Here is a 26,047-nt window from a genome sequence, read left to right on the forward strand (position 1 = left end):
CTGAGAGAAGCAGGTTGCATAGAGCTTGGCCACAGCTCACTCTGGATAGAGCCCATCTATACCAGTATGCTGTCTTCACTACTGGACACTAGGTAACTACAGAGGTGTGTGTCTAAGTGGCTGACCCCCTCTGTACCTGTTTTCCAACTTATCCAGGTCTGGAAAACCTAAAGGGTTCCGTCAGGGTAAGATGAATATTTTCTCACAGAAACAGATGGAAGACATTGCATCTGGGATCTGGCACACTAGCTCCTGGCCAGATTTCAGACAAGCTCTCAACAAGCCAGGTGCAAGTGTGCAAATACCCTCACCCTTGGGAGCAGGAATGGCAGGCCTCAGGCCATTACAAATTGCAAAGAGGAGTAAGACAACACTTTCACACAGGGTTGCTTTTATTCCCACATCCAACCTGCGCAGAGGCCCTGCAAAATCTGAACAGGCGCAAGGTGTTGGGGTGCCTCCAGATCTACTGGCACTTGTCAGTGGTGGGCGTGCAGTCCCCTTGAAGGTCTCCAGGCCACAAGCAGGGACAGTGAGTCTGTGAACGGGAACTCCACTGAGCTGCAGGTAGAGAGAGGCTCTGGAAACACCACGGGCAGCAGGAGTGAAAGGAGCGACCAGGAGAACTGCAGTGAGGCCCCACAGCAGACACGGCATAAAAACCCAAACAGGGCAAGTGAGAGCGGAGCCTCAAGTGTCCCCACTGTGGACCCAGGGGCTGAAGGCACAGAGCTGTGTCGGGATGGAAGAACCCCGGGCGCACTCGCAGTCCAGAGAAAGAAAGCACAATGAGAACCCAGCCCAAGGCTCTCTGTGAAGGGTGGCCTCGGATCCTGGGCACAGCACAGTGACACTGCAACAGATGAGCCACATTTAGTCAGCCACAAAGCAAGGGGAAAACAGCTGGATTCTTCACTGACCACACTCCAGGCCACGGGGAGGCCTCAGATCAGTCAGTAGCACCCCCATCACCCCGAGGCTTAGCACTACACACAGGCAGACACTCACTCCTGTACTGTGGCCTGTACCAACACTACCAACACTGGGTGACAGTACTGTGCCTGATCCTCCTTCTTGTAGCACTGCCCTCATGCCAGCCTCCACTTCTTCCCAAGCTCCCTACCAACCACCACCTTCCTGGGTGTCTTCTATGCTGTGGTCTAACTCAGCAGGCACCCACTGCTCTCTTCACACTCACAACTCTTACCACAGTGCTGAGGTCACTCCTGACTTCCCAGAGGAATAACCTCTTCAGTGACAAAAAACTCGATGGTCTCCTCCTCCCAGTCATCCACATTGCTGTCCAGCTCATCAGTGTCCACCCCTAAGACAACAAAGAGCAGGTTGACCCCTGGTGGCTGCAATGTCAGCTGCAGGGCTCTCTAGTCCACACCCTTGAGGGACTACTCCACTTGCAGACACGCCCAGAAGCTTGGTTACCTCCCCGTAGCTCTAGACGTTCGTTCTTCTGCTTCATGTAGAGTTCCTGGGCCATTTTTCGGTATTGCCGGAAGTCCTCCATCATGGTCCGCCTTCTTTCCACTAGTTCCTATCATGTGGGGAAGGTTGTAGGGATGAGCAGGACACATTTGCTCAACCACAAACCACAGTGCCACCATCCTCTGTGTCTAGCAACAACTGTTGAAGTTTAGAAGAGGGCAAGCGGAGTCTTGTATTCCAGCTCTGTTGTGCTGGGCAAGCCTTACATAGAACCTCCTCAAGTGGGACCCTCATTTCTCTTCTAGATCCTAGAGCCTCCTGCTTCTATCAAGGAAAAGCCAGCTTCTACCCAGTGTTAGTGGGTACTGGTTCCATGCACCAGTGCTGGCCCTGTTGCCCATTACTAACTGCCACCTCACGTGTGGGAGAACAAGCCAGATCAGGTTCCTGGCACACTCTTCTCACTACTGCCCAGGCCCAGACAGGGATGCGCACCCGTTAGCATCCCCTCAGGCTCACCTTCGAAGCTTTGGACTGGCTCAGGCGATCCTTCTGCTCGAAGATCTTAGAGTATTTCTTCAGATCCTTTTTAATTTGCTGAAACCAAGACAAGTCACTTAGGACTGAACCGCAACTGCTGTCTTCAGATGCCACTGTACACCAACAGCCTCCAGGACTAAGAGGATTCAACCCCAGGGCACTAGCATGACCGGCTGGGGAGTCTCATCTCATGGAGACAATTCCTAGGGTGAGTCACTCCCAGTTCTGACCTAAGACCACAAGCCTATCCCATCACCTAACCCCGCCTAGCTCTTCCAATTCTACTAGGGCTTATTTATAGCCTGTGTGGCTTAGTCAGACTCCTGGGTTTTCTGGGGAGTGGTGAACAGACAGGAAGAATAGGGTTATCTTTTACTATACAGGAGAGTCTGGAAGAACCCATGATCCTCCTGCCTCAGCCTCCTGAGCTTGTAGGTATTGCTAAGCCTGCAACTTTAGAGTTAGTGCCTGACGTTGTTCCAGGTCAGGTCTCATTGGCCTTACATCTCTTCAGACACCCTCTCCATGTCCTACCTCCACTCCCCATTCACTGCCCCTTACCAGTCACAGGACAAATGCCTTATTTCCTTCAGTGCCACAACTCCACCCATACCCCCAACCAGGCAGGGACCACAGACCTTTATCTGATCCTGGCTGAGGAGCGTTGGGGGCCTTGGTCTCCAGAGCAACTGGCAGAAGCGATCCTTGTTGTTCTTCTGGAGAAGGCGTCCTTGGAAGGTCCACAGCCAATAAGCATTATCCACCTAGACAGGACAGTGGGGTCCATCATGCAAAATGTGCAAGGCCATCATGACACCTTTACTCTTAGCAGCCAGAGCACCAACCTGTACTCAGCACACTGTAAACACAAAACCTGCACCTGACTGTGTTCATCCTCTGGCAGGGAAGGTGATGAGCAAACACACAACGATTTAAGAATACCATGTCAATAGCAGTCAGCAGGTGCTCCTCCCAGTGCAGGCCTGAGATAAGAAAACTTCCCCAGCAGTGCCAACTACTGACAGCACCAGCCACAGCTTAGCCAGCTAACCTTGTCTTTCCCAGCAAGACTCAACAAAGCACTGCCTCAACCCAAATGCTGGGCTCTGGAAGTTTTGTAGACTGAACAGAGTGGCCCCACATGGGACTTAAGAGTTTCACACACCCCCATTTTGGTGGTGGTGGGGGTCCCCGGGGATAGATCCCAGGACCTTCTGCACGGTAGGTGAGTGTTACGCACTGGAACCCCCAGTCCTGTAAGATCTTAAACAAGGGGTTAGAGAGATGACTGAGCAGTTAAGAGCACTGACTGCTCTTCAGAGGACTTGGGTTCAAATTCCAGCACCCACATGGCAACTCACAACTGTTTCTAACTCCAGTTTCAGGAGATCCTATACCCATACCAATGCATATAAAAAATAAATTAATTAAAAAAATCCTAAACTGGGCATGGTAGTGCACACCTTTACTCCCAGCAGTTTAATTCCAGGCAGAGGCAGGCGGATCTCTGTGAGTTCCAGGCCAGACTGGTTTGGTCTACAGAGCTAGTTCTAGGACAGCCAGCGCTACACAGAAAAACCCTGTCTCGAAAAACCATAAACACATCGATCAGTCAATCAATCCTAAACAAGTGTTGGGATGGGCCATGCTGCACTGACATCTGGGAGGGCATCACATCCTATGATGAACATAGAGAATGCTATTCCAGACACTACCCAAAGCCATCTGGGAAGCAACAGCTCTTCCTCACCAGCTGGAGCCCTCTGAGCTTACAGGCTTTGTTTGCACAGAATGGCTCAAGTGTCCACCCATCGGTAAACACAGAAAGCAGTCTGCCTTCAGGAGGCATAGCAGCCCATGCTCTGGCAGTTGACCCCTCTGGATCAGATGGGTTCCCTAAGCCGCAAAGGCTTTTAAGTAGTATCCTCTCACCTAGGGTCCCTGGATACAATGATCCCACAGTTTGTCACCAGCCTTGAGAGACTTCATTCCCGGAGGGCCCAGCATCTGCCACCTACCTTATGGCTCCACCATGACACAGAGGTGACCACATAGCGGCCGGTTGGGTCCCACTCAACATCAGAGGCCATGTAATGTTCTGCAATATTCATGACAGTGCAGTCTGAAGTGTCGACAAACGCCAAGGCACCATTCATGCTGTGGGATGACAAGGCAGCTGCATCCCACAATCACCCTGCATCTCCACCCTGAGAGGTCCAATGCCCCTAACTTCCACTGAGTCACAAGGGTGGGGAAGGAGCAAGGACCAAGATGCCCACTCTCTGCTGGGCTGTAGCTCCCTGGACTTTAACCCTATTGTCCTCACAGTGACAAATTTCATGAGACTGGGATCAGGACATGATGTGCACGAGTGATCTGTGGCATCTAGAGAAGGTGGTACCTGAGGAAGCCTCCAGAGCTAGGGTAACATGCACACCACAGTGGGAGCAATCCACGGCAGTTCTTCCCACCAGAGGTCGAGGCTGGATTTGCTCACTACTCCTATGTGCTCAGATGGAATGCAGGGGAGCAAGAGAAAGGCACCCCAACCACAAAGGGCAAGGTTGCCTCCAGCTAAGCACCTGTCCCACTGGAAGACACGGGATTCACAGGAGAGAACGTAAGGCTATGATCACAGAAGAGCTGTCATCTGCAAGTCACTACTGTGATCAGCCTGGTTTGGCCAGAGGCTCAGCTGTGACAATTATCAAGTGAGATGCTCCATCTCAACACAAACCCTAAGGAGGCAGGGTGTTGCTTGCCATAGCGGGCAGGGCCTGAACCCACCTCCTCAGCCCGGCCAGCACCACGAACTGTCCCTGGGGACTCCAGAAGATGGTGTTTGCTTGCTGCTTGTCAAACATCTCTGCAAGAAAAGCAAGTACCTATGAGGGGACTGTGCCAGTGCCTCTCTAGCTAAGACAGTGCTACCCTTGAGGAGGGCTGGCAAAGACAAGTCCACATACCCACTGGTCACCTTAGGAGAACTACTTTAAAACAACTGCTCCATTCAGTTAGAAATGAAGTCATGAAGAATGCTTAAGGGTGATGGGTGCTGACTGGTATAGAAGTATGGTGAATACTGTTTTCAACTTCACATGCAACTGGACAAAGAATGCACTTACAGTAACTATAGCAGTGACTCATCTCTGGAGTCCTTGGTGTTTACCAGAGGTTACTTCAGAGACCTGACTTCATTAACACCAAGGCTAACCTAATCAAGTCACCATTTCAGTGTTCTCATAGAACCTCAAGTTTATCATCTTCCCAGTCACCCAACACTAGGGGAAGCTGGCAAAGCAAATCGGGTGACTCCCCAGGTCACTCCTTGCCTAGACCTTCAGACCTCTCTTAGCCAGCCACCTGCCTTCAAACAGGGCATTAACATCTGGGTATCTCCTTGGCCACGGGACTCAGAAGCAGTAGAGTAAGAGGGGGGCGAAGTCCTAGCACTACAGCCATATTGGTTCTGATGGGGCAAGAGTCTCACATTCCGAGAGCTACAGACAACTGTCCCATCTAGCTCCAATGCACAGTGAAGCACTGACTGTGAGCCTAGTGCTGACAGCCCGAAGAAAGACATACCACACACAGTCAGAAAACAGCACCTTTCCTGGTGTTGTTATAATGTTTGCAACTGTCCACATTTTATATATCTAAGAGAATCAACAACATAATCGACTTTGCAACACAGCCAACTGATTCTATCACAAAAAAATTAGACCCAGGTAAAGGGAAAGCACATTTCACGGGTCTCAGAAGCTACTGGTAAGATACGCAAAGTCCAAGTCCAAGAAAGCCCTGGCACGACTGTTACAGCACAGGGAACAAGGTGCTGGCTTCCTAGAGGAAGCATATGGAACACAGCCTGGGGCAACCCTGCAGATCCACCCCAATGAAGGCAACACTGCGTAGCTCGGCTTGCCTTGAGCCCTAAACTCACTGACTTGTGTGGGCTGTCATGACACAAGGACAAGAGTGAGCAGCAGCAGCCCTTGGGGAGCCCCAGCAAGGATACATGCTGTCTCCATGTCAAATGGGAGAGTGTCTTTTAATTACATGAGGATATATGTGTTCCCTCTGTTCCAAGTAACCCCAACCTTAGCATCCTGCCTATCATCTGACCCACACTGGCAATCCAAGCCCCTGAGAAGCTCTCTACAGGGAGCCTGAGGGCAGACTGCTTACTGATGAGTTCGATCTTCCCGTTGCTCTTTACATGGTAGAAGGAGACAGATATCCGAGGGGCCTCACCATGAAGCACAGCAAACTTACTGCCATTGGGTTCCCAGGCAAAGGCTATGATGGTTTCTACAATCAACAACAAGAGAAGTCAGTGGCTGTCATCTTTCACAGCAACATCTTCAATTATGAAGATCTTCACTCAACTGGAGATAAGCACTCTGAAACCCCCAATTCACTACAGATCAATTGACAGCAAAAGCAATCAAACAGAGGCCAGCAGATTTAAAGGTAGCAGGTTTAATCTGCTTGTGATGCTGTGTTAGTAACAAGTCCAGGCCGGACCAGAACTTACACTCTTCCAGCCTGGCCTCCTGCGTGTTAAGATCATAGGCTTGTGCCACCACATTGTCATCCCTTACTCCGACAAAATAAAAGTAAAATGAAAGGCACAGACACTTTGCCAGACAAAGGCAGAAACTATTTGACTATTCCAGCAAAGGGGGAAGTTAGAGGGAAAATAAAGTACATCAATCTTTCTTCTGTTAAAAAAAGGTGAGGGCGGGCATGGTGGAGCACGCATTTAATGCCAACACTTGTGAAGCAGAGGCAGGTGGGTCTCTATGAGTTCCAAGTAGTCAAGGATATACATATACTCAGACCCTATCACCATCCACTAAAAACAAAAAACAAAAAAATTAAACTTAAGAAAATAAAATAAAAAACTGAAAGCCAAGCCTGGTGGTACAGGCGTATAATTCCAGCCCTTAAGAGGTTGAGGCATAAAGACTGGGAGTTCAAGACCAACGGGCTATAGAACAAGACTCTTATTTAACAGAAACAAAATGACTGAAACTGTAACCAGCAAGTTAGTCATTCAAGGAGATTTCCAGGCACGTGCACCTGTAACCCTAGCACAGGAGGGCAGACAGGAGGATCCCTGCAGCTAGACAGCCTAACCCACGTGCTCCAGGTCAATGTCGTCTGGGTTGGCTACTCCTGCTGTCACTCCACTTTGGTAGACTGCTTAAGTACCTGGCTCATGCAGAGCTGTCCGAGACAAGGGCACGAAGGCCCTTCCTGCTACACGGACGCTTACCTTTCATCTCAACAACATCGACAGGTACCTGCTTCTCTCTCATTCGGAAGATTTCAAAATTTGTGACAACACCCTGTTGATAAGAAGAAAAAAAAAGAAGGGTAACATTCTGGAGGAATAGGGAGCACAACTGGACAAGCTAACAGAAGGTGGCACTCAGTCCCCAGCACATCTACATCCCTAATGCTGGCGATAAAGCTGCCACAATGACAGCATAGTCCAAGTCCATGCTGAAGCACATCTATCAGAGTTCTCAGGGTCCTCTAGTCCATCAAGGGGACCACAGGACTCAACACTGTGGAGCAACCTGCACCATGACCTTCAAGCAGCACCACTTCCAACAGCAGTCCCACTACTACTCACCAGTTAATGTGCGTCCATCAACATGTGGATGGATGTGTGTTGGAATAGTAGTCAACCATGAAAAGGAATGGAATGAAATGCTGACACATATAAATGGGATTGTTAAAAAAAAAAAAGTGGGCTGGAGAGATGGCTCAGAGGTTAAGAGCACTGACTGCTCTTCTAGAGGTCCTGAGTTCAATTCCCAGCAACCACATGGTGGCTCACAACCATCTGTAATGAGATCTGGTGCCCTCTTCTGGCTTGCAGGCATACATGGAAGCTGAACACTGTGTACATAATAAATAATCTTAAAAATAAAAAGATGGGGGAGACAGGAGAAATGGCTCAGTGATTAACAGCACTGGCTACTCTTGCAGAAGACCTGGGTTCAAATCTCAGCACCCACATGGCAGCTCACCATGGTCTGTAATTCCAGTTCCAGGGTATCTAATGCCCTTTCTGGCCTCCAAGAGCACTGTAGAGACATACATGCAGCTGACAAGACACTCATGCACTTAAAACACCCCTTCTAACTAGCATGCAAACTTGCTTTCATTGTTAATAATAAAGGCATACACATGCACATATCAAAGAGTTATCTTAAAATAACTTATTATTATCACTTATGTTGGACTTGAACATTCTGTGTACATATTTGCCTGGGGTCATACAAAAGTTTCTCAGATGAAATTCAATTATAAAAGTCAGTTTAAGAAGCCTTTAAGGGGCTGGAGAGATGGCTCAGAGGTTAACAGCATTGCCTGCTCTTTCAAAGGTCCTGAGTTCAATTCCCAGCAACCACATGGTGGCTCACAACCATCTGTAATGGAGTCTGGTGCCCTCTTTTGACCTGCAGGTGTACACAGACAGAATATTGTATACATAATAAATAAATAAATATTACAAAAAAAAGAAGCCTTTAACCAGCTGGCGGTGGTGGCACACGCCTTTAATCCCAGCACTCGGGAGGCAGAGGCAGGCAGATCGGCAGATCTCTGTGAGTTCGAGACCAGCCTGGTCTACAAGAGCTAGTGCCAGGACAGGCTCCAAAACCAGAGAAACCCTGTCTCGAAGAAAAAAAAAAAAAAAAAAAAGGCTTTAACCAGAACACTCTCTATGACCAGACAGCCGACTGTATCAACAACCCTGAAAGTACCCTATGAGTCTATGCAATAAACCAGCAGTTAATACCTCCCAACCAAAAAAAAAAAAAAAAAAAAAAACAAGCAAACAAAAAAACCCTGCAGGAGCTGCAGAAAATCCACATTAGGTTGCAAGCACCCAGCCAAGTGACTCCCAACTCTAACTCCAACTCTAGGAATCTGAAGCTCTCTGCATCCTCAGGCACCCGTATACCTGTACCCATGCACATACACAAACAAAAACAAATCGTCAGAAGCAGCAGTTCACTTAGATGTAACTCCCATGACAACTACTCACCTGTGTGCCTTTGGGAGTCCTGTCCACTTTCACACACAGGTAATCTCCGTTTTTCTGCCAGTGCAACTTGCAGTCGACCACATTGAACAAATTCCTCACTCGGATCTCCTGTCTGGTGGGGAGCTGCATCAGGGTTACCCTAGCTGGAATATCTTTGTCTTCTGGCACCCAAAACGCAATGATGTTACCGCCCGGAGACCAAGAAAAGTCTCTGTAAGACAAAAGGATTAAAGTTTATGGAAAGAATAGGTGGTCACAGAACTGAGCAGCAGGAGAGAACACACTTACTCTCAAAAGCTCTACGTTGGCAGACTGCCCACTACACACCAGCCCTGCACACTGCACAGTACAGCCTGCAGTTGTCCTAACCCTGGGGGGCGGGGTCGCATGATCACACTGCTGTGACAGCAAGGACCTAGGCATACGGATGCTGCTCATCGTAGCCAGCTCTCAATGCAGACCAGCCCCGTATTCAGCCACTACATGACATTGCTCTTTACAAATATAATTCGGGCTGATGACTCTAGCTGCAGGGTATGTAAAGGTCAACCAAGGTGCCAAAGGGGAAGACTACAAGTCAGAAGGCAGGCGGTAGGACAAGTAAGCAATGCCTTCTCCTCTACTAATGATCCCACAGGGCAGACACTGTGACAGTGAAAAACGTCTAAACATGCCATACTCTCATTTTGCATTTTTTTTTTGGTTGAGAAGGTCGGCTGCCTAGATTGGTCTCCAGCTTATAGGCTCAAGCATCCCCCCCCCTCTCCTTATCCTCCTGACAAGCTGGACTGCGGAAGCCTACCACCACATCCAAACTTGATTTTAAACCTATTGCAGATCAGTGTATGTGTTTTTCAAATGAGACCCAGGAACATAAAACAAAAGGACATACCAGTGTCCTCTGGGCTGCTAAGTGTTCACCACCCCAGCTCCCAAGGACTTCAGATAAATAAGACAGAATGAACTGCAGTTCCTTGTCATGTACCCAAGTCTCACCCCATAGAACACAGGAGCAGCAGGGAAGATCTTCCGAAAGCCTTCCGAAGAAAATGAAGTCACTGTGTACAAGACTCCACACTGTCCTTACTCTGCTGGGCAACACTCTTTGACCTTCAGTGTTTTTATTTCTCTGCCCCTAGTTTTTTATTTCTGTGCCAGTGAGCCGGGGTCACTACAGCATCCCAGTGTTTGCAGAAACAGGCAAGCAAATACTTGTTTTAAGTGCTTAACTGAGTGCTCTTAACCTCTGAGTCAACTCTCCAGCCTGATACTCTTAAAAATTGAAAACTCAGCTGGGCGGTGGTGGCGCAAGCCTTTAATCCTAGCACTCGGGAGGTAGAAGCAGGTTTTGTGAGTTCGAGGCCAGCCTGGTCTACAAGAGCTAGTTCTAGGTTAGGCTCCAAAGTTACACAAAAACCCTGTCTCGAAAAAAACAAAGAAAAAAGAAATTGAAAACTTAGCTGCAGCCAGGCGATGGGGGCACACACCTTTAATCCCAGCACTCAGGAGGCAGAGGTAGGTGGATCTTTGTGAGCTAGTTCCCGGATAGCTAGGACTATCACAGAGAAACCCTGTCCAAAAAAACCAAAAAACCACAAGCTGCAATGGCCTGAAGGTCTGTTCATGTGCTCAACAAACGTCCAGTGGAACTCAAAGACAGTAACCATAGGTGAGGCCCTTGTGAGGTAAATCGGGCTTAAGGAAGGGAGGGGGAACCCAGTGAATGCCTTTTTAAGGTTCCTTCTAACCATTTGAAGTGAGAGACACCATCCACTGAAGAGAAAGCCCCCATCAGACAGAATCTACTAGCTCAACTTGGACTTCCAATTTCAAGAGGGAAAGACAGACATTTCTGTTGCTTGAAGGTAACCATCCTGTGTTGCTCTAGCAACCAGAGCATATTGACACTTACTTTACAGAAACTTTCACTTACTTTATTCCAGAGATCTTCAAGCTCTTCTTGTCCAAAAGGCCCATAGACTGCCCGTGAGTGGGAGAAAATAAAAACAGTTCAGAAAAGTCAGGGCCATATTAACTCTATGTACCTCTTTTTACACTTATTTTGAAGACTGGAGCATATGTCAGAGCACTCATACAGGCCAGAAGACGATGTGCAAGAGCCGAGTTCTTGGCTTCCATAGTGCAGTGTTGTCAGGCTTGGTGACAAGTGCCTTACCCACTGAATCATCTTGTCAGCCCCCTCCCCCCCTCTTAACAGTGTAAGATTCTGCCGAATCTAGGGAACACTACAAGCATGAAGGCTAGGTGAACAGCAACAAACATCCAAACAACTTCAGTAGGAGCCAGGACAGGAAAATCCAGACTTCCAGCACAGGAAGGGTTGCAAGGGCACTGGAGTTGGCATTTATTTATTTATTTACTTATTTATTTGGCCAGTAGGTTTACCAAAGCCCTGCCTCCCTTATACAGATTAAGCAAGCGCTAACTATATCCATACTGAAAAGTATAGCCATGCACGCACCCAACCATTCATCATTTGTCTTCTAGAACACAAAAACTGCCACGGAAGCTCAGCAATAGTAGTGCAGTTGTCTAGCACGCAGGATTCTAGTCCAATGCCCAGAGAAACTAGAAAGCAAAACGAAACTCACAGGTGTTTCATAGATGCTGAGAGTATCCAGAGTCATTCTTGCAAAGAATTTGCCATCATGGCTCCACCTGTGGAGAAAAGCAGTGCCAGGCTGTACCAATGAACATGAAAAGGCCACAGGCAGACTAGGGCTAATGTCTACTCACTTGAAGATGGGCCAGTGGGCTGAGCTTTCACAATGGAAGCCTCTCTTCTTATGCCCTGTGAGGATGTCCCAGATAATGATGGCCTGAGGATCATCCTGAGTGTCCAACAGCGGGCTGAAAGTGACCAGGTATCTGCAAGAGAGGAGGTCACTTAGTACAGCACTTCCTTTGGTATAAGAGTCACAGTTCCAGCACACATTTCTGTGGGTCACAGACACAAGTTCACAGGCCACTACTGTTGTAAACACTTATGGAAGGTACAAGTTTTCCACGGAGGAAGGCAGAAGTGACTTCTAATTTCAATAAGCAACGCGGCTTATGAACCCCAACTCCACCCGACGCTTTAAAAATGCAGAGAGGTCCGGGGAAAGTCCAGGTGCATCTTTTTCTTCTCAACCTTCAGGAAGACGAGGCACTGTCCTCCTTCCACAACGTGCCACTCTTTTGTGGTGGGGCAGTAGGGCTGCTTCCCGCCACCCGGCTAGCTTTACACCCAAAATAATTACATGGAAACTGTATTCTTTTAAACACTGCCTGGCCCATTAGTTCCAGCCTCTTATTGGCTAGCTCTTACATATTGATCTAACCCATTTCTAATAATCTATGTAACACCACAAGGTGGCTAACCAGGAAAGATCTTAACCTGTGTCTGTCTGGAGTGGGAGAATCATGGCGACTGACTAACTCGGATTCTTTCTCCCAGCATTCTGTTCTGTCTACTCCACCCACCTAATGGCTGGCCTATCAAATGGGCCAAGGCAGTTTCTTTATTTAACCAATGAAATCAACACAAAACAGAAGACTCCCACATCACACTGCCAAGATGTAGGGAACCAGCCTTTCCCCCATATACCATGATCCCCAAGAATGGTATCTGATCTCTCCAAGTTCAGGGGTGGGGCAAGTACAACCAAGTACAAAGTAATTACAGACCACTACAAGTCTGCTGGAGTGGGCTGGTCTAGAAGGAAGAGTGGTGTGGATTCTCCTAGCTTCACTCGTGTAATTAAGACTAATGGGATAAAGACAACAGACGGTCGTGTACAGTTCTAAAGTGAGTATCCTGGGAAATGAGCAATTAGCTACCTGACAGAGAGCATCTCTACATTATTGAACAAATCTTTATTTGTTCTCACAAGGCACAGATTTCCTAAGCACACGACCCCTTGAAGCAAGGTACAGTGAGAGCGGCCACAGCAAGCCAGAAAACACCAGAAAGGGCCCTACTGCTGCAGTGCCAAGGCTGCCAAGCTGATATCCTGATCAGCAACGTTACATTATAAAAACTGCTCAAGTCTGTAACGAGTGAGTTCCAAAACTGCAATCTACAAACCAAAGCACATAGGACCTAACAAAAGACAGGATGGCCCCGTTTGCTCAAGGGGACAGATACATCATACCAGGTGTAGTAGTGCACAGCCCCAATCCCAGCACTTGGGAAACGAAGACACTGGGAAGCCAGCTTTAGCTACAATAATTTGGGGCCAAGCCCTCTACTAAGAGAAAGCCACATCCTAAGTTAATGTGCCAACTGTGCTCCCAGAACACAGGTGAGCTGACTGCTGAGGAAACTAAGCAGGCTTCCCAAAGAGGTAATGGGACAGTCAAGTGTCACTCCAGCACAGGCATCAGGCCAGCCGTCTCTCTTACACACACAGCCCCCCCCTTTTAAAATATTTATTTATTTATTATGTATACAATATTCTGTCTGCATGTATGCCTGCAGGCCAGAAGAGGGCACCAGACCTCATTACGGATGGTTGTGAGCCACCATGTGGTTGCCGGGACTTGAACTCAGGTCCTCTGGAAGAGCAGGCGATGCTCTTAACCACTGAGCCATCTCTCCAGCCCCCCAGCTCCCCCTTTTTAAAAAAGACTTATTTAGTTTATATGTATGAGTGTTTTGCTTGTACACATGCCTAGTGCCCTTGTTTGTCAGAAAAGGGAGTGGATTCCCTGCAACTAGAGTCATAGATGGTTGTGAGCAACTATGCAGGTGCCGGGGACTGAACCAGACCCTCTGCAAGAACAAGTGTTCTTAATCATCTCTCCAGTCCGCCCCCCCCCCACCCCAGTGGTTTTGACAGTTTGCACACTATTGTGAGGAGGTGTAAAGGAGCAGTGCCAAGTGCTGATGGGAAACAGTTCTCTTTTTTTAATCATTTTTTAATTTAATTTTCATTTTTTAGAAGATTTATTTATTATGAACAGTGTTTGCCTGCAAGCCAGAAGAGAGCACCAGATCTCATTCTAGATGGTTGTGAGCCACTATGTGGTTGCTGGGAATTGAACTTGGGACTTCTGGAAGAGCAGCCAGACTTTAAACTTCTGAGCCATCTCTCCAGCTCCCTATTTGTTTTTATTTTATATGCACTGGTGTTTTGCCATGGGTGTCAGGTCCCCTAAAACTGGAGTTACAGTTGTGAGCTGCGATGTGGGTATTAGGAATTGAACCCAGGTCCTCTGGAAGAGTCATCTCTCCAGCCCCAATGAGTTCTCTTGATATCTCTTCCATTTTCTCTCTCTCTTCTGTTTTGAGACAGGGTGTCACATCACATAGCTTAACCTGGCCTCAAACTCACTATAAGTCCAGCTGGCCCTAACATCTCTCTCCTGCTACCATCCTCCCAAGTGGAATTCTCCGAACTCTTTCTGGGATGTTTTTCTGTGATGTCAGAGACTACTACAAGCCACCTGAGGGGACCAACAAGAGGAGTTTAAGCCACTCACCTTTCACATGGAGAGAAGTCGATGAGCTGAACACCCTGGTGGCTAAACCTCTGAATCTGCTTGAACTTCTCCCCTCCCCAGAGGGCAATCCCCCGCTGATGAAAAGTAGCCAGGTAGGTGCCCTTAGGGGACCAGCGCACATAAGTCTCTGTCCATCTCTGTAAGGAAGGAAGGAACAGGGTTTAAAATGACAAAAAGTCAAGCACAGAGACGCTTCCTTCTACAGGCATCTTTTTTCTCAGAACCTATTTCCAAGCTGGGACAGGAGTGACACTGTTCTCAGAATCAAGAGCCTTCACCTGTTCCTTCGGGCGGAAACCAGCCCTGCTATAAGGAGACAGTCGTGGCCATAACCACGACCACTAGTACACACCGCTCTTTCTTCAATTGAAACTGGGTCCTTGACGTCATTCCAGAAGATGGATGTCCGGTCTCCGCTCTCAAAAATCACACTGTACTGATCTCTACACTCTGCCTCTTCCAGCCAGTAACGCAAATTTCCCTAAATATAATCAAAATTGAGAGATTTAGTGCACTGAATTAAGTTTAATCAAAGAAAGCTCATTGATAACTACCACACTTTATGACAGATGCAAATTCAACAGACACCTTTAAACCTCAAGCTATAAAATCTATCCTGACTACAAAAGCAGGGGTTTCACAGAAACATACCAGGTCTTTGAAAGGCTGCTTCTCAGGAATGTCCCACTCATCACTGATCGTCATGTACCTGGAACAGAACAGGCACTGCTAAGTGGCACAGTCTGGATGGGATAGGAGGAGCATGACCAGGAAAGGCAGCACCGAAGCCTCTCCACCTACCCCATGCCCAAAGCAGAAACATGAAATGCTTTGCTGCCCAACAGAAGTCAATCACCTTAAAGACATCAGCACCTACTGAAGAACTTCCCATCACCCACAGGCACCAACCACAGATCTATCTCAGGCTCCAACTCACTTATCAAAATCCGTGAAGAGGTTGACCCGGAACGTGTGCTGCTTGTCCAGCTTGTATCCATCGGCATTTTTCACAGCATCCACAGCATGGGCAGGAGAAGCATATTCCAGAAAGATGTACCTGAGCGAGAAGGCAAGCAGCTTGGACACATGTACCTTTAAGACTTATTATACGCTGAGACCTTTCTACATGAACTGAGGTCCTAGCTGTCCTGCAGCCTCCCCAAGGTGGGTCACCCTGAAGACTAGAGTACAACATGCAGACCAAGTAGTTTCCTAAAGAATGAAATCCTAATAGAAAGATCTCAAGAATGTGACTTCGTAGTTATAACTGAAAGAAAAGTTTAACAGAAATAGTCATTATTCCATGATAGCCCTGTGATATGATGCATGTATGCCAAAACCTAGCAGTGTCCACTTTACATATACAGTAATGAACTCATTACACATCACAGAAAAATGACACAGGGTTTCAGGGGAAGCTTCAGTACAGATAAACACCTAACACAGCAAGCAACTGTCAGTCAAAGAGATTACCTTTCAACCAAATGGCTCAGCAACAGTTAAGAGCACTAGTTCTTAACTTGGCCAGGGGGCCCACATCTTTAATCCCATAGCTAGGAAGCAGAGGCAGGCAGAACTGTGAGTGCCAGGCCAGCCAAGGCCACATAACAAAACAACAAAAGACCAATGGCTGCTCTTGCAGAGGACCTAGTACCCACCCACATGGAAGTTCAAAACTGTCTATAACTCTAGTTCTAAGAATCATATGAGACACTTCTCTGGCTTCTGAGAGGACTAAGCACATATGTGGTGCACATATATACATGCAAGTAAAATATTCGCACATAAAACAGAATTGAAAAAAAACAAAACAAAAAACAAGGGGCTGGAGGGATGGCTGAGTGGTTAAGAGCACTGGCTGCTCTTTCAGAGGACCCAGGTTCAATTCCCAGCACTTATATGAGAGTTCACAACTATAACTCTAGTTCCAAGGGATTTGGAACCTTTACACAGACATACGTGCAGGCAAAAACACCGGTGCACATAAAATAAAAATAATCTAGTTGGGTGGTGGTGGAACACGCCTTTAATCTCAGCACTCCGGGGACAAAGGCTCGTGGATCTCTATGAGTTCAAGGCCAGCCTGGTCCACAAGAGCTGGTTCCAGGACAGGCTCCAAGGCTATAGAGAAACTCTGTCTTGAAAAAACCAAAATACATAAATGCATAAAATATAACCTTTAGAAATAAAATGAAAACCATACAACACAGTAGCACTGCCTAGAACCAATGATTCTTGCAAAAATAATAACCTTGTAGATAGTTTTTAAAACACTAAGACTTTAATTCTAAAAGAAGGTAACCTTATCATCCTATATTCCCCTCAGACAAGGTGGCATTAAAGAAGGTCTGTCCACAGTGGCAAGAGGCAAACGACTCTATAAATATGGCAGCAACCACTGTCCAGCTCACTGAAGGCAGCCAGTCCCACCGCTCAAGAGCCTCCTAGGATGGAGACAGGAGCCTCAGGCCTGCATAGCAGGATCTAAGCAAACAGCCCACAGTGAAAATGCAGCAAAGCACTTAAAGGCTTAGACTGGGGCTCCACACACAGCACCAGACACAATGGAGGACTAGAATCAAATAGGAAACACCTAGTTTTGAAGAGAAGAAGTAAACTGCAGGCCATGAAACACTGGGCTAATCTCATGATTTTAGCTAACAGTATGAAGGAAGTAACTAAGCGGTAATGCAGGCTTTCACTACTTTAGGTAAGTTAAAATGTTTTAAAAAGTATTTCTGAGAGAAATCCCATAGGCAGGCTTGTGCGCTTGGGCTGACAATGGTAGTTCTATCCAGAACCTATACCAGGTCCCCTGCTACTCCTGTGGGCATCAGCTCTGGAAACCTCAGTCACTCACTACACCATGATTTCGGAGTCCTGCCCAGGGCCTGAGAACCAAAACTCCACTGTCAGGAGCGTCCCTCTGGGTGGACGGAATACACAAGTCCCCAAGCCCACCGCTGTGGCTTCAGCGACTAGCACTCTCACCCTTTTGTCTTCCCATCCTCTTCGGGATAATAGTCATTTATGATTTTCCCAAACTTGGAGAAGATTTTGTGGATGACATTTTTGAGTTTCTCAAGCCGATCCGGTCCCACCTGAGGAACGTTGTCTACAACAATCACCGAGTCGATCCCATCTGCCTCCTGAGGCCGATCTTTGAGTACATCACCAAGTAGTTCTAAAGGAGGAAGAGAAATGTCAAGTGGCTTCTATTTAAACCAAGAAGCACTGGTCCATTAGCTAGCAGGCTGATCATTTCTAAGAGGCAGCTACTCTAAGTGCTCTTATCACGAACAAAGAAATCATGACCTAGATTAAACAACAAAGAATCAGGAAGGCTAATCCTCACACACCTTTTGATGGGAAGTATTGTCAAAACGTACCCATTTGTGACTGCTGAGCAGTGCATGCATTTAATACCATCACTCTGGTATTAAATGGCAGAAGCAGGTGGATCTCTGAATTCAAGGCCAGCCTGATCTCCATGGGCAGACCCTGCCTTAATGAGGTGGAAAGAATCCATTCCTAAAAGTTACCCTCTGACCTTATCCATACTCACACACAAGAATTACTTTAAAAAAATAATAAAATGCAAAAGACTGCAGATATAATAGAGGAGGAGCATGCTGACCTAATACAAACATAGCCCTGGGTTCAATCTCCAATAGTACTCTTTAAAACAAAAAGCAATGCAAAACAAACAACAAAAAAACCCTTAAAGAATGGCTTATTGCATGAATTTCTAGCTGCTCTGGAAACTATCACTGCTCCTTTTCACTCAAATCTTTTACAGGTGTGTAGGCACACACCTGTAACCCCAGCACCCAGAAGGTGAAAGCAGGAGGAGCAAGAGTTTAAGGTCATCCTCAAATATGCACAAAACAAAGGCCAGGCAGTAGTGGAGAAAGCCTTTAATCCAAGCACTCGGGAGGCAGAGGATTGAGTTCGAGGGCAGCCAGGTCTACACAGTGAGTTCCAGGACAGCCAGGGTTACACAGAGAAACTCTGTCTTGAAAAATGAAGAAGGGGGCTGGAGAGATGGCTCAGTGGTTAAGAGCATTGCCTGCTCTTCCAAAGGTCCTGAGTTCAATTCCCGGCAACCACATGGTGGCTCACAACCATCTGGAATGAGGTCTGGTGCCCTCTTCTGGCCTGCAGACATACACACAGACAGAATATTGTATACATAATAAATAAATAAATAAATATTAAAAAAAAGAGAGAAATGAAGAAGGAAGAGGAGGAGGGGGAAGAGGAGAAAGAAAAACAAGAAGAAAACACACGGCCAGCCTCCTGCTAGGCTACAAGAGACCTTGTCTCAGGAAATTGAAAAAAGCTGGAGATGCCAGGAAGCGGTGGCTCATGCTTTTAATCCCAGCACTTGGGAGGCAGGTGAATCTCTGTGAGTTCGAGGTCAGCCTGGTCTACAGAGTGAGTTCCAGAACAGGCTCCAAAGCTACACATAGAAACCCTGTCTCGAAAAACCAAAAAAGAAGAAAGCTGGAGAAATGGCTCAGCATTAACAGCATGTACTGTTCCTGCAAAGAACCTTAGTTCTGCTCCAGTACCTTTGTTGGGCAGTTCATCCACCAGTCTAACTCCAGCTCAAGGAGACACCTCTGGCCCCCAAGGGCATACGTGCACATATATACACTTAAAACTAAAAACAAATCTTATTAAAAAGAAAAGCAACTTCAACATACTAAATATTTCAAATATCAACAAACACCCTTTGTCCCACTTCATTCTCAGAAGTGAAAAAAGGGCTAGGATGGAGGCTCAGAGGGGCAAGTGCTCACTGCCCACAAGCATGATGAACTAAGTTCACATCTCCAGCACCCACACAAAAGCCAAGTGTAAGGTAGGCATAGTGGTGCATGCCTTCAGTCCCAAGACTCAAGAGGTAGGCAGAACGTGGTGAATTCAAGGCCAGCCTGATCGACATAGTGAATTATAGAACAACCACGGCTACACAGTAAGAGTCTGTCTCAAAAGAGCCAGGTGTAGAAGCATGCACCTATAACCCCAAGGCTGTGAGGGCAGAGGTAAAAGGATCTCAGGGGTTTGCTGAGCAACCGGTCTAGATAAAACAGTGCTCCAGGTTCAGTTAGAGGGCCTACCTTCAAAAAAAGGGGGGTGGGGTGGGGTGGTACACCTGCTGTACACTTCGCGTCTCCACGTGCACACATTCAGCACAAGAACACCAAGAGAAAGGTAAGCTAGATGTAAGAATGCTCTCAGCACCTGAGAAACTGGGGCAAAAAGACAGCCATTCTTAAGGCTATCCAGGGCTATAGAAGAAGATCCTAGTTAAAATATAGAAGTTTGACCTCACAGGGAAATTCATGCCTTTAATTCCAGACTACAGGAAGCAGAGATGGGCAGATCTCGAGTTTGAGACCAGCATAATCTACAAAGTGAGTTCCTAGGCAGTCATAGTGAGATTTCATAGTCTTCATAGAGAGTCCCTGTCTCAAAAGACCAAAAAGAAAATAAGATATGTGGGGCTGGGGAGATGGCTGAGCAGTTAAGAGCACTTGTTACTTTTCCAAAGGACCAGAGTTCAGTTCCTAGCACCCACACGATGGCTCACAATCATCTGCAATCCCAGTCAGGGAACCCACTGTCCTCTTCTGACCCCCCAAAACAACATATGTATGTGGTACAGACATACATGCAGGCAAAACGTTTTTACACAAAATACGAAAAAAATAGCCAGGAGGTGGAGGCGCTTGCCTTTAATCCTAGCACTCGGAAGGCAGAGGCAGGCAGATCTCTGTGAGTTTGAGGCATGCCTGTTCTACACGAGCTAGTTCTAGGAAAAGATGCAAAGCTACAGAGAAACCATGTCTTGAATGTGTGTGTGTGAGAGAGGGGGGGGGAGGGGGGGGAGGGAGGGAGGGAGGGAGGAGAAAAAAATAGAGCTGGAGAGATGGTTCTGCCATTTTAGAGCACTTGTTGCTCTCACAGAGGATTAAGGCTCAATTCCCAGCACCCACATTGTGGCTCACAGCCATCTGTAACTCCAGTTCCAGGGAATCTGTAAATGATGTAAGCAAACAACATTCACATATACAAAATAATCTAAAAATAAAGTTACAAATAAACAAATAACAAGTAGGATTAAAAATAAAAGGAAATTCTGAGCCAGCAGGAAGGCTCACTGTTGTACAATCCTGATAACGTGAGTTCAATCCCTGGAACCCACTGTGTAAGGCAAAACCAACTTGAGAACACATTCCTGACTGCTACACAAATGTGCAGACCAACTCACCAAATGACTTTATGTTGTTGTTTTTTAGACAGGGCTTTTTTTTGTGTAGCCCTGGCCATCCTGGGATGTGCTCTGTAGACCAGGCTGGCCTCAAACTCAAGAGATCCGCCTGCCTCTGTCTCTCAAGTGCCTGGATAAAACGTGTGTACCACTACCAGGGAACCAAATGACTATTTTAAAAGGTCATTCATTGTTGGTGGGCCCTTACTTCCTGGATGATGGACTCGGGGTTGCTTTTGGCCACGTCTTGTCACAGCAACAGAAACTTAATTAAAACACATCAGGGACTGGAGAGGTGGCTCAGAGGTTAAGAGCACTGGCTACTCTTCCAGAGAGGTCCTTGAGTTCAATTCCCAGCAACCACACAGTGGCTCACAATCATCTATGAGGTCTAGTGCCCTCTTCTGATGTGCAGGCATACGTGCAGAAAGAATACGTATCACACATCATAAATAGATAAATCTTTAAAACAAAAGACACGCCGGGCGATGGTGGCGAACGCCTTTAATCCCAGTACTCGGGAGGCAGAGGCAGGCGGATCTCTGTGAGTTCGAGACCAGCCTGGTCTACAGAGCTAGTTCCAGGACAGGCTCCAAAGCCACAGAGAAACCCTGTCTCGAAAAACCAAAAAAAAAAAAAAAAAAAAAAAAAAACCAAAAAAACAAACCTAAAACAAAAGACACATTTATTTCAAAGATGGTAGAATCAAGAGCAGGCAAAGAGCAAGGAGGCAGGAGGCAGATTCTCAACACAACAATGCCACACACCTTTACTACAGCAGCTATGGTGAACTCTGGATTCCTTTAAAAACCTGCTCACCATACTATTAAATGGCCTGCTAAGCTGGATCTGAACTTAACAAGATGTAATAAAAAAAAAAAAAAAAGGCCAGCTTCTCTATACAAACTACAGACTCTTTCCCAGGAGCTCAAAGCGTCTGCCTAGCCTCAACAATCTACATCTGCCTGGGCAGGGCAGAGCAAATTATCCCCACAATGCAACACATATTTGATTGTTAGTTTGTTTGGATTCTTCAAAAATTTATCTATTTACTTATTTTTAGAAATGTATGTCTATTTGTGTTTTGCCTACATGTATGTCTGTGTGAGGGTGCCAGAGTCTCTGTAACTGGAGTTACACAGTTATGAGTTGCCATATGGGTGCTGAGAATTGAACCCAAGTCCTCTAAAATAGCAGCCAGTGCTCAAACACTGAGCCATCTTTCCAGCCACAAAAATTTATTTTATGTGTATGAATGTTTTGCACCACATGCATGCCTGGTACCTGAGCGTTAAGGTCCTCAAACTGGAGTTACAGAGAGTTGTGAGTCACCATATGGGAGCTGGGAATCAAACGCAGGTTCTCTGGAAGAACACTAAGTGCTCTTAACTGCTGAGCTATCTCTTCAGTCCTTTTTCATGTGTTTTTTAATACAAGGTCCCAGGTACTTCAGGCTGGCTTTGCACTCCCTACGTAGCAGGGGACAACCTCCAACTCCTCTCTCTACCTTCCAAGTACTGGATTGACAGGCATGCACACCACCTGGGGAAACAACTTGCTCATAATCACAACAGGAGACCCCATACTAACACACAACCAGACAGAACAAGGAGACAAGACATCCACACTGTTCCTCCTGTTAAGGACCAAAAGGCTGCCTTCCCTTCCCACCCTTGTGACACCCTACATGACAGCCCAAGACCAGACGGCCAGAAGAGTTTCCATTCTCAGGACCAGAGCCTCCTCATTACTCTGTACTCCCTTCATACACGGGACCCGCTGGGCTCCCCAGACTTGATGGAGGCAGGCTGGCCTTGTAGTCACATCAGAAACCCGACTTCCATTTTCCCCAATTCTGGAAAAAATTTACACACTGGAATCTAGGAATTAAGTGGGCTCAAATAACTCTTTAATACTCATTTTGAGCCACGCAGTGGTGATGCGTGCCTTTAATCCCTGCACTCAGGAAGCAGAGACAGGTGAATCTCTGTGAGTTCGAGTACAGAGTGGTCTTCAAGAGCTAGTTTCAGGACAGCCAAGGTTATTACACAGAGAAACTCTGTCTAGGGGGTGTGAAAAAAAAAAACCCACCTACCTCATTTTGCACCAGACAGGCCCATTGGCTTCCCAGTACCTACATAAGGTAGCTCACAATCAACTGTAACTTCTGCTCTAGGAGACTGGCCACCCTCTTCTGGTCCTAGCGGCACCTGCACTCACACGCACACAAACCCACACAAAGGGACATACCCAAAATTAAAAATCAAACAAACAAGGGCCAGAAAGACTGCTCAGCAGTTAGGAGCACTGCTGCTGTTCTAAAGGATTCATGCTTGATTCCCAGCACCCACAAGGTGGCTCACAACCAACCCTAATTCCAGTTAGGAGATCCAACCGCCTCCACAGGCACTAGGCATGGATATAACAGATGTGCAGGAGGGCAAAATGCTCCTTAGCATAAAACAAATTTTCAATTTAAAAAATAAAGATAAACTTTTGAAAAGGAGAAAAGATAAGATTGGGGGGCATATGGAGAAATGGTTAGTCAACAAGGTACTCACTGGGCAAGTAGCAGGACTTGAGTTAGGATTCCCAGTACCCAGGTAAAAAGATGGCACAGCGGCACACACCTGTATTCCTAGTGCTAGGAAGGTACAAGCAAAGATCTCAATGGCCAGCCAGTCTGGCCAACTGGTGAGTCCCGAGTTCGGGGTGACACCCCTCTCCCCTAAAAAAGCAGCTATATTTGACGGTGGTTCACACCTGTAATCCCAACACATAATCAAGGAAGAAAAGGAGGATGACCATGAGTTCCGGGCCAGCATGGGATACAGTGTGAGGTCCTGTCTGAAACTACGAAGCAATAAGGAGACACTCCAACCCCAAACAACCAGTGGTTCAAAAGGAGCTTCAGAGTCAAAACTTAGGCTTTAACATTGAGGGAACTGGTACATCAGAGATCAGGGTAAGAGGTGGGAAACCAGAAACATGCTTTGTCCACAGAGAAACTTCCTCAAGGCCTGCAGAGGGAAGATCGGTAGGATCGGCACAGTTTATCTGTTTCTCATGCTAAAACATCTTTTACCTTAAGAAATGCAGTAAAACAAGCCAGGCATGGTGCTTTACACCTTAAACCCCGGCAATCTTAAAGTAGAGGCAGGAGGACCAGTTCAAAGCCAGCTTCAGCTACATTAAGAGTTCTAAGCTGGCCTGGGCTAAGGGAGACCCTGTCTTACAAAACAAGAACAAACCCCATAAACATACAAAAGTTAAATAAAACAATGGTGACATTAAATGGCAGCCCCTTTAATATTTCAAATATTATAAGTTCTAAGTTGACAACTATATTGAGGCTCTAGATTTTCTTGGCATATCACCGGTTGTTCAAAATCAATTATTTGGCGGTGCATGCCTAGTAATAGCACTACAGAAGTAAGTGCAGGAGAATAAAGAGGTTAGGTTCAGCTTGATCTACCTGCCCCTCGGTATTAATCACATCAACACATGAAGGAAGTTGAAACGGCAGAAAACACATGCAGTCAGCTGTCATAAAAGATTTTAAAAATCAGGCTCCCGTGCAGGACGACAAAATAATGCCTTAGAACCAGTCACCGTAGAAGAGAATATGATGCAAGTCGCAAAGCGAACAGTGTGCAAAAAAATCGATGTACAACACAAGCATGGTCGGGGTACCGACCAAAAAGGGGAAAAAGAGATAAGCAGGCGGGAATGGGGCTGGTCCGACGGCTATGTCTTACTATGGAAAGCGATGGGAAGGGAAGACATTTCAGCAAGGGGGAAGACACCAGCGTCTACACGTCCTGTCCCTCCCACTAGACCCTCTGAAGGGTCCAGCTGATCAACGCTGGAAACTGAAATGGCCCAGACACTGCAACTCGTCCTGCCTTCTATCAACTCTAGAAGTCCTGTCTTCACCCAGAGGTGGGCTCCCCAAGTGGTCCCCTACTTTAGAGGAAGTAGGGGCGGATCGTTGCAATAGGAAGACTTCGCGCCCTCAACATCTGTGGATCCCCTCCCCACAGACACAATCACACAATCACAGCTCTTACCTTCCTCGCTCACGTCGTCCACGAAGTCCTCGGGGTCGCTGAAGGAGGGCTCATCTGCCTCTCCGTTCTCCAGAGCCCGCGGCTCCGCCTCAGCCGCGCTGCCATCGGACCCGCCCTCCTCCTCCGCTCCGGCGGCGGAGTGCTCCCGGGCCTGCTCCCCTGCGGCCTCCGCCTTTCCGGGAGCAGAGGGCTCCTGCGCTGAGGATCGCTCCGCCGGCTGCGGCGAGGGCGACACGGCAGGGCTCGTCGCCGTTTCCTCTTCGGATTGGGCCGCCGGCTTGGCCCTCACCTCTGGCTCCGGTCCGGCCTCAGCGTCTTCCTCGGCGTCTTCGGTCCGCCCCACTTCGGACCCGCCAGAGCCCACCGCTTCATCCGCCGGCGGCGACTCGGAGGCTGGCTGCTGCCTCGCGGGCTCTGCCCGCTCCTCGGCCGCCTCGGGCGCCGCCACGTTCTCAGCGTCCTGCATGGGCCCGCGCTGCTTCTCACCCGGCTCGGCCGCCCTGCTTCCGACTCCCAGGAATCACCGCGAGCCCCTAGTGCGGAGCCACGTGCGTGCAGCGAATGGATCGTACCAATATGCACGCCGGGGGAGACACCCACGCCCTCGTTCCTCACACCATTCCCAGGAAACTCAAATAGGCATAAAACGCATCTAGAAACAATCATAGAATTGTTTTTCAAAATGGAATAGCCTATTAATGGCAAAAAGACTTTTTAGGTAACAAATAAACTCACTGATTTATGTGGTTTCCCCCATTTTGGGTAAGAAATAGTTGTGCCCAAGATGGCAGACATTCCTCTGCCTCTCCCGGCGGGCGCTAGGGGGAAGGACTGAACTATCTGGGGGAGCACCAAGTAGATTCCCAAATGATTTTAACACGCGTAACTGTATGGAGACAAAATAGGTGACTAGAAAACCATGCTCAGAAAACTGAAACTTCCACACATGGTGCTTTTGAAGCTTTGCTTTCAATCAGAGAGATTGTTCGACTGACAAGCTAGGACTTCCCCCCTTTAAGATCTGTGTTTTAAACCCGTCCACTGACGGGGCTAAAGAACGAAAGGTTCCCAAACTGCACGAGGAGTTCGCCACCAGCCAGAGATAGCCAGCACACAAAAAATGACTGCCTCTCGCAATGCAGA

At 47.4% G+C, this 26,047-nt stretch overlaps 1 protein-coding gene across 1 annotated transcript; it reads right to left on the minus strand.

Annotated features, from left to right (window-relative positions):
- Positions 1 to 374: 374 nt before the first annotated feature.
- On the minus strand, positions 375 to 25,436 carry Eif3b (eukaryotic translation initiation factor 3 subunit B). Its single transcript, XM_075974556.1, has 19 exons — positions 24,905 to 25,436; positions 17,546 to 17,738; positions 15,492 to 15,611; positions 15,206 to 15,263; positions 14,907 to 15,035; positions 14,534 to 14,691; positions 11,804 to 11,935; positions 11,659 to 11,725; positions 10,980 to 11,026; positions 9,047 to 9,257; positions 7,262 to 7,334; positions 6,169 to 6,291; positions 4,768 to 4,846; positions 3,999 to 4,137; positions 2,619 to 2,744; positions 1,960 to 2,037; positions 1,441 to 1,549; positions 1,208 to 1,324; positions 375 to 853 (listed from the first exon to the last, which is right to left on the minus strand). Exons 1-18 carry the CDS (start codon positions 25,368 to 25,370, stop codon positions 1,221 to 1,223), a joined length of 2,412 nt encoding a protein of 803 aa, XP_075830671.1. The 5' UTR covers positions 25,371 to 25,436; the 3' UTR covers positions 375 to 853; positions 1,208 to 1,220.
- Between the last annotated feature and the right edge of the window lie 611 nt (positions 25,437 to 26,047).

This window comes from Microtus pennsylvanicus, chromosome 1, assembly GCF_037038515.1.
Source record: "Microtus pennsylvanicus isolate mMicPen1 chromosome 1, mMicPen1.hap1, whole genome shotgun sequence".
Taxonomy (NCBI): Eukaryota; Metazoa; Chordata; class Mammalia; order Rodentia; family Cricetidae; genus Microtus; species Microtus pennsylvanicus.

Excerpts from the sequence above, each read along its gene's own strand:
- Eif3b (XM_075974556.1), bottom strand. The coding sequence starts at position 25,370 with ATGCAGGACGCTGAGAACGTGGCGGCGCCCGAGGCGGCCGAGGAGCGG. Across the intron at positions 15,036-15,205 it reads AGCAGCCTTTCAAAGACCTG|GGAAATTTGCGTTACTGGCT; the intron begins GTATGTTTCTGT and ends GATTATATTTAG. Across the intron at positions 11,726-11,803 it reads GCCCACTGGCCCATCTTCAA|GTGGAGCCATGATGGCAAAT; the intron begins GTGAGTAGACAT and ends TTTTCTCCACAG.